Below are 8,093 nucleotides of genomic sequence, written 5' to 3' on the forward strand. Positions count from 1 at the left end.
GACACACACACCACAACTCAGAAGCTGCGTCCTTGTGGTCTGTTGTGTGTCTTGCAGGTACAGAGAAAAACATAACATAGGATGTGATCACTGACTCTCTCCTCCCTGTGTGTGTGAACGTGTGTGTGTGTGCGTGTTTGTGAACGTGTGTGTGTGAGTGCAGGCTGAGTAAGGAGCTACAGCAGAAGGATAAGATCATCGAGTCTCTTCACACCAAGCTGCAGCAGCGACCGGACACACCCTCCAGCTGCCACGCCCTCTCCCAGACCACCGACCAATCGGACAGGACCTCCTTCGTGTCGGACGAGTGTCGGACCAATGAGGATCTGGAGCTGTGCTCGGATGTGGATGCCGCCAGCGAATACCAGGAGGAGCAGAGGCAGGGGGCGGGACATGGAACTAGAAGTGCAGGTACGTTCCGGTATTCCTCCGTTTTGTCTTTGTCTTTCTCCCAGACATCTTTCATCCCCCTCTCCGCTCCTCCTCCAGACCTCCGCCCATCCCTCCCTCCATCCCATGGTCTTAAGTCCTCCAGCAGCTGTCCAGCATGCTTTGCTCTGCCCCCCATCCTGGCATACCAGTCCAACAGAGGTAGGAAAGACAGACAGACAGACAGGACGGACGGCAGACATTCTGTTGGAAACAAATAGTTTCTTTCTCAACATCTCATTTCCTCCATCCCTCTTTTGTTCCCATATGTTCCCCTTGCTCCTCTCTTCTCCTCTCTTCTCCTCTCCTCTCCTCTCCTCTCTTCTCCTCTCGTCTCCTCTCTTCTTCCCCTTTCTTGTCCTACTTGCCTTTCCTCCTCTCCTCCCTCCCTCCCTCCCTCCTCCAGACCTCCTCTCCGGCCCTGTGTCCTGCTCCCTCCCCTGGCCTCGCCCCGGCCCCTGAACTCTGGGGTCATCGTGTGACCTTTGACCCCCATCCCAGGGCCATCTCTGTCACTGCTTCTCGGCAGGAGTTGGACACCTTGCACAGACAGATGAACCAGAGTGAGGGGGGGAGGGGAGAGGAGAGGAGGGAGGGGAGGGGAGAGGAGAGGAGAGGAGAGGAGAGGAGGGGAGGGGAGGGGAGGGAGGGGGGAGGGGAGGGGAGGGGAGGGGAGAGGGGAGGGGAGGGGAGGGGAGGGGAGGGGAGGGGAGGGGAGGGGAGGGGAGGGGAGGGGAGGGGGAGGGGAGAGGGGAGGGAGGGGGAGGGGAGGGGGAGGGAGGGGAGGGGAGGGGGAGGGAGGGGGAGGGGAGGGGAGGGAGGGGAGGGGGAGAGGGGAGGGGGGGAGGGGAGGGGAGGGAGGGGAAGGGGGAGAGGGGAGGGAGGGGAGGGGGAGAGAGAGGGGAGGGGAGGGGAGGGGAGGGGAGGGGAGAGGAGAGGAGAGGAGAGGAGAGGAGAGGAGAGGAGAGGAGAGGAGGGGAGGGGAGGGGAGGGGAGGGGAGGGGAGGGGAGGGGAGAGGGGGAGGGGGAGGGGAGGGGAGGGGAGGGGGAGGGAGGGGAGGGGAGAAGAGAGGGAGGGGAGGGGAGGGAGGGGAGGGGAGAGGGAGAGGAGGAGGAGAGGAGGGGAGGGGAGGGGAGGGGAGGGGAGGGGAGGGGAGGGAGGGGAGAGGGGAGGGGGAGGGGAGGGGAGGGGAGGGGAGGGGAGGGAGGGGAGGGGGGAGGGGAGGGAGGGGGAGGGGAGGGGAGAGGGGGAGGGGAGGGGGAGGGGGGAGGGGAGGGGAGGGGAGGGGGGGGGAGGGGAGGGGGAGGGGAGGGGAGGGGAGGGGAGGGGAGGGGGGGAGGGGAGGGGAGGGGAGGGAAGGGAGAGGGGAGGGGGAGGGGAGGGGAGAAGAGAGGGGAGGGGAGGGGGAGGGGAGGGGAGGGGAGAGGAGAGGAGAGGAGAGAGAGGAGAGGAGAGGAGAGAGAGGAGGAGAGGAGAGGGGGAGGGGGAGAGGAGAGGGGGAGGGGGAGGGGAGGGGAGGGGAGGGGAGGGGAGGGGAGGGAGGGGAGGGGAGGGGAGGGGGAGGGGAGGGGAGGGGAGGGGAGAGGAGAGGAGAGAGCAGCTCAGTGTCTGGAAACAGAACATGGTTGAATAATCGTTCACACGCTCTGTCCTCCACTTCCTGGTTTGACGTTGTATTTCCTGTTCCCATGGTTACAGGCTTCGCGTCGCCTCACGTCAAGACCTTGTCGACGCTCTCCTCCCCCGCACACCCCGACCCCTCCCACTACAGCCCTGTTTCCCATCATGCAGTTCAGCAGTACCAGCTGGGGTATGGCTCCTTGAAGCCCCACACTGGCCTGGCCACTGGTGGTGCATTGTGGGATATGGAGAACATGCTGCAGCCAATCAAAAGCTTCTCTGAGTCAGGATACCACTCGGGAAGTAACCACACAGGTGAAATACGACGTCATAAACACACAGTAACACATAGATACATGTCTTGGACACACACACAGTTTAAGTAACATCTCAATGATGTACCATACCAATGAGGCAAAATGAACCCCGTGGAGTATGCTTGTTTTGACTCCTGCCCGTGCCTGTGGGGCGTCCCTCAGGGGTGGAGCTGATGGAGGAGCACCTGCGGGAGGCGCGGTGTCTGCGGCAGCGTCTGGAGGAGTCGATCAGGACCAACGAGAGGCTCCGTCTGCAGCTGGAGGAGAGACTGGAGACTGGCACAAGACGAGATGGAGGTAACACACACACACACAGAGACACACACACACAGAGACACACACACACAGAGACACACACAGAGAGACACACACACAGAGACACACACACAGAGAGACACACACACACAGAGAGAGACACACACACAGAGAGAGACACCAGTACATCTCCCTCCCTCTCCAGGCGCTCCCACCAACATCTACATCCAGGGGTCTGGACTCTGTCAGCCAGCTGTCTAACGAGGTGCGGCTGCTGAAGGAAGAGAAGCTGGCTCTACAGGGGCGCCTGCAGGCCAACGCAGGTACTGCAGCTCTCAGCACACTGCCACACTGCAGGACGCACTAGTCAAGATTAGAAAGATTTACAGTAAACAATGCCTCTTCTTCCTTCCTTCTCTTGTTCCTTTCTCCCTCCCTTTCCCCTTCTTCTCTCTCCCTCCCTTCCTCCCTCCCTTCTTCCCTTTCCTCTCCCTCCTTTCTCCCCATCCCCCCCCCCCCTCCCCCACAGAAGCGTGTGAGGAGGCGGGGCGTCTGCGGGAGGCGGTGCTGGCGGGCCACGCCCGTCTGAAGCAGGCTGAGCTGGAGGCGGGCCAGTGGCAGGAAGAGCTGCGGAGGCTGCAGGCCCACAGCCAGGAGCAGAGCCAGCACATCCACACCCTGAGGCTGGACAGACAGGCCGGCCAGGAGAGGAACCACAGGTGAGGGGAGGGGAGGGAGGGAGGGAGGGAGGGAGGGAGGGAGGGAGGGAGGGGAGGGGAGGGGAGGGGAGGGGAGGGGAGGGGAGGGGAGGGGAGGGGAGAGGAGAGGAGAGGAGAGGAGAGGAGGGGAGGGGCGGGGCGGGGAGGGAGAACAACTTGACAAGCAGTGTGTGTGTGTTCCTGTGTGTGTGTGTGTGTGTGTGTGTGTGCAGGCTCCAGCAGGAGGTATCTCTGCTCCAGCAGCAGCTGGGGGAGAACAGAGAGCTGCTGCTCTCCCTGCAGAGTGAGCTGCAGGTCTACGACCGTGTGTGTGCCAAGGGCAAAGGTCAGTCCAGCTCCACACACACACACACACTCAATCACACACACATTCAACCACACACACATGTTACGGTCTATCTCCACTCCTGATGGTGTGTGTGTGTGTGTGTGTGGCAGGCTACCTGAGTGAGGGCCAGCTGGGAGGGGCTGAGCTGGGGGATCTTCTGGGGGAGGTGAGGAACCTGAGAGCCCAGCTGCAGAACAGCCTGCAGGAGAACAGCGCCCTCAAGCAGCTGGAGCTCCACAAGCAGCTGGAGCAGAGACTGGGAGGAGGAGGAGGAGGAGGGGGAGGAGGAGGGGGAGGAGGGGGGGGGGAGGAGGAGGGGGGAGGAGGGTCGCCCCGGACCCCCTCCCTCCCTACCCTCACCGCCAGCCCCCAGAGAGACAGCTTCTACAGGAGACAACTGCTGCATGGTGAGGGAGGAGGATGGAGGAGGAGGGAGGGAGGGGGGAGGGAGGAGGAGGGAGGAGAAGGGAGGAGGAGGGAGGGAGCTTGTTTGGGTCACAATGAATGTCATCCTAACCCAGTTTCATATCATCTTAACCTTAGCTACCCTAACCCTAAGTACCCTAACCCTAAGTACCCTAACCCTAGCTACCCTAACCCTAAGTACCCTAACCCTCTTGCCCCTAACCCCCCTGCCTCAAGCCTGACCACACAGGGTAAGAGGAGGGTTGGCAGCGTGGTGTGATGTGTGCAGTGAACTAGCCTGCCTTTGCACGTGTGTGTGTGTGTGTCCCACAGACCCGGCCCCGTCACCCCCGGTCAGGGACATAGGCCTGTTTACCTGCGGGTCTCCCTACGTGGCGCCCCCCTTCGGTGGCCCCCCCTACGGTGCCCCCCCCTACACTGGCCCCTACCCTGACCTGGAGGACAGCCACAGCACAGTCAACGGTCTGACTCGGCTCTCATGTCACTGTCATACTTATCCAAAGCGATGTATAGCACAGGGGGATTTGAACCGGTGACCTCTTGATCTGCAGTCACATGCTAGCATGCTGGTAGTTTCTGCCCACTAAGATGTGTGGTGTTTCGATGGTGTTACTAATTAGTGTTTGTTTAATGTGCACAGTAACCTAAGTGAATCGTCAACCATGCTAATATCATGAACCTAAATGTATCAGTCAGAAACTAACTCTTCTTCCTCCCCCTCCTCCTTCCCCTCCTCCTCCTCCCCCCCTCCCTCCCTCCCCCCCCCCTCTCCCTCCTCCAGACCCTCTGGACCCCCACTCTGACCTGGAGGGGGAGGCGCCAGACGGCTCGTTCTCCAACCCTAACGGGCGCCACGCCGTCGGCCACGTGGACGACTTCAGCTCCCTGCAGCAGCAGGTCCTGGAGGGGAGGAGCCTGGTGCAGCGCATGGAGACGGCTCTCAGCCAATCACTGGTGGAGAGCGGCCAGGAGCAGGTCAGGAGGGGGCAGGGCCAAAGGGGGAGACTGTTTCATTTAAAATAGTTTAAAAAAAACTCTCAGTTTGAAATGGGTCTACGTTGCCTTAAGTATGACACAAGGATACCTGGACGTTTTTATCACGGTTTTAGTCTTCATTCAATAGCACTGTTAGTCAACATGCAGCCTCATGTAAGTGTGTGTGTGTGTGTGTGTGTGTGTGTGGCAGGCCCTGGACTACGTGTGTGTGAGGAGTCTGCTGTCAGACACTAGGACCCTGAGGCAGATCCTGGAGGAGGCGGTGTCTCTGCTCAGGATGTTCTGGAGGGCTGCCCTGCCCAGCTCAGAGCGCTCCCTTCACATCCTGAAGAAGGTGGGAGGCTGGGGATGGGGCTGGGGATGAGGCTGGGGATGAGGCTGGGGATGAGGCTGGGGATGAGGCTGGGGATGAGGCTGGGGATGAGGCTGGGGATGAGGCTGGGGCTAGTGATAGGAATGGGGGGGGGGGGCTGGGGGGGAAGATAGGGGTGTGGCCTTGTTCTGAAAGTCTACCCCATAAAACAACCTTATAAAACTCTGTATCAATACTATTTTGAATGTTGTGTGTGTGTGTCCGTGTGTGTGTCCGTGGAGCAGGAGAGAGGCCTTCAGGAGGAGCTGCTGTCTCTGACGCTGCGCATGGCGGAGAAGGAGGAGGTTCTGCAGGAGACCGTGATGAGACTGAGGAGCACCAGCAGAACCAAGGAGAGCATGGAGCACTTCATCGTCAACCAGCGTACGAACCTGCGTGTGTGTGTGTCTGTGTGTGTCTGTGTGTGTGTGTGTGTGTGGGGGGGGATCTGTTAGGTGAGTGTGTGTGTATTTGTGTGTGTATAATAATCACGCTTGTTTTTCTTTGTTATTCCAGTGTCTCGGACTCGTGATGTGCTGAAGAAAGCCAGGACCAACCTGGAGGTACCGTGCGGGCAGTCTCTCCCATGCTAGACCTCTATAGACATCTGTAGATATCTGTAGACCTCTATAGACATCTGTAGATACCTGTAGACCTCTATAGACATCTGTAGATATCTGTAGACCTCTATAGACATCTGTAGATATCTGTAGATACCTGTAGACCTCTAAACATCTGTAGACCTCTATAGAGATCTGTAGATATCTGTAGACCTCTATAGACTTCTATAGATATCTGTAGACCTCTACAGACATCTGTAGATATCTGCAGACTTTTCTGTGTGTTGTAAGGTCACTGTTGTCCGACTCATAGTGTTAGACATCGTTGTTGTCTCTATGGACACCCAGCCTGTCTGTCTGTCTACCTGTCTGTCTCACCTTCTCCTTCATCCTTTGTTTTCTGCTTCTCCACCCCCTCTCCTCCTCCCCCTCTCCTCCTCCTTTTCCTCCTCCTCCTCAACACCTCCTCCTCTCCTCTCTCCTCTTCCTTCCCCAGAAGAACGAGCTCAGGCTCTCCTCTCTCAGCTCCTCCTCCTCCCCCTATTCTGGTAACAGTTAGCCTTGTCCTGGGCCCTGGTTCTGACCCCTAACCCCTGTCCCCTGACCCCCCTATATTCAGACCAACTGCTCTGCTGGTACTTATTGGGAGGGATGTGTCAAAAATCTCTCGACACTGTTAGATGTCCCTGCTGTCCGACAATATTAACCTATCCTCTTTGGGGTTTCGGATTGTGGAGACGTTTATAGCTAGAACCCAAACCAGGGGCAGGTTCTACCAGGACTGGGGTTCTACCAGGGCTGGGGTTCTGCCTGTTTTGGACATGCTGTGACATCACTGCTTCACCATCCGCCTATTCACTATCGCCATGGAGTCCAAATATAACTGTTTGTTCACCTATTCAACAGAGTCCAGATATAACTGTGTTTACCTAGAAACCCCCCTCATGTTAGACTAGCAGGAGCCAGTGGGGCCACGAGGCCCTGGACAGGTCCTACCACTGGGGCCTCCCACACTCTGCATGCCTACGGCCTAGTTCCATACTGTGTGTGTGCCGTCCTTTCAGTGGCCTCGCAAGCAGGTTCCTCTAGGACAGGGTTCAGGAACAGTCCTGTCCTTCAACGGCCTCGCAGTCGACTGCGATCATGTCATGAACACGCACACACACACTTCACCCAGCGACACAAACAAACAGCAGGTGTGTGTGTGTGTGGGGGGGGTATTTTGAGCAGGAAAAGAATGCGTAGCCTGAATTGCTGTGTTTGCAGTGTGATCATGTGATCATTTTCATCTCACTAACATGTTGGCCGTGCTTTCACTCCTACTACCATGTAAGCCTTCCAAGTAACAACACAGTAACTGGGAATGACTTCTCTCCCCTCTCCTCTCCTCTCATCTCCTCTCTCATCTCCCCTCTCTCCTCTCGTCTCCTCTCATCTCCTCTCTCATCCTCTCTCTCATCTCCTCTCTCCTCTCCACTCTCTCCTCTCGTCTCTCCTTTCGTCTCTCCTCTCTCCTCTCGTCTCTCCTCTCTCCTCTCGTCTCTCCTCTCTCTTCTCGTCTCCTCTCCTCTCCTCTCATCTCCTCTCTCATCTCCTCTCTCATCTCCACTCTCCTCTCCTCTCATCTCCTCTCTCATCTCCTCTCTCATCTCCTCTCTCATCTCCCCTCTCCTCTCCTCTCTCATCTCCACTCTCCTCTCATCTCCTCTCTCATCTCCTCTCTCATCTCCCCTCTCATCTCCTCTCTCATCTCCCCTCTCCTCTCTCCTCTCTCCTCTCCCCTCTCGTCTCTCCTCTCTCTTCTCGTCTCCTCTCCTCTCTCTTCTCCTCTCCCTCTCTCAGTTGAGGAACCAGGAAGTGCTTCTCGGGAGCGGCCTACTCATTGGGGTTTCCTGAAACTTGGCGACGCCCCTGAGGTTGCCGTGGCGACGGGGAGGAAACGCGGTAGCCAATGCCTGCTCGAATCCGTGACCTGTTAAGAGAACCAGCCTCAACACTACGACCTCTGAACTTTGACCTCTGCACCAAGACAGCCAAGACTCCACACTCCTTTACCCTACACAAGACCCCCCCCCCACACACACACACCT

The 8,093-nt window shown here is 58.2% G+C and overlaps 1 protein-coding gene across 1 annotated transcript in view; it reads left to right on the forward strand.

The window, feature by feature from the left end:
- Nucleotides 1–7,184, forward strand: part of LOC124484036 (myomegalin-like) — a 30,636-nt gene extending 23,452 nt beyond the window's left edge. Inside the window, 17 exon segments of the mRNA XM_047044719.1 lie at nucleotides 164–411; nucleotides 490–591; nucleotides 836–876; nucleotides 878–992; nucleotides 2,129–2,365; nucleotides 2,530–2,664; nucleotides 2,828–2,853; nucleotides 2,855–2,945; nucleotides 3,152–3,341; nucleotides 3,554–3,666; nucleotides 3,780–4,076; nucleotides 4,408–4,557; nucleotides 4,877–5,070; nucleotides 5,282–5,425; nucleotides 5,689–5,827; nucleotides 5,960–6,006; nucleotides 6,500–7,184. Coding sequence (XP_046900675.1) covers nucleotides 164–411; nucleotides 490–591; nucleotides 836–876; nucleotides 878–992; nucleotides 2,129–2,365; nucleotides 2,530–2,664; nucleotides 2,828–2,853; nucleotides 2,855–2,945; nucleotides 3,152–3,341; nucleotides 3,554–3,666; nucleotides 3,780–4,076; nucleotides 4,408–4,557; nucleotides 4,877–5,070; nucleotides 5,282–5,425; nucleotides 5,689–5,827; nucleotides 5,960–6,006; nucleotides 6,500–6,562 — 2,332 coding nt within the window. The 3' untranslated portion in view covers nucleotides 6,563–7,184.
- Nucleotides 7,185–8,093: the final 909 nt, after the last annotated feature.

This window comes from Hypomesus transpacificus, chromosome 22, assembly GCF_021917145.1.
Source record: "Hypomesus transpacificus isolate Combined female chromosome 22, fHypTra1, whole genome shotgun sequence".
NCBI lineage: Eukaryota > Metazoa > Chordata > Actinopteri > Osmeriformes > Osmeridae > Hypomesus > Hypomesus transpacificus.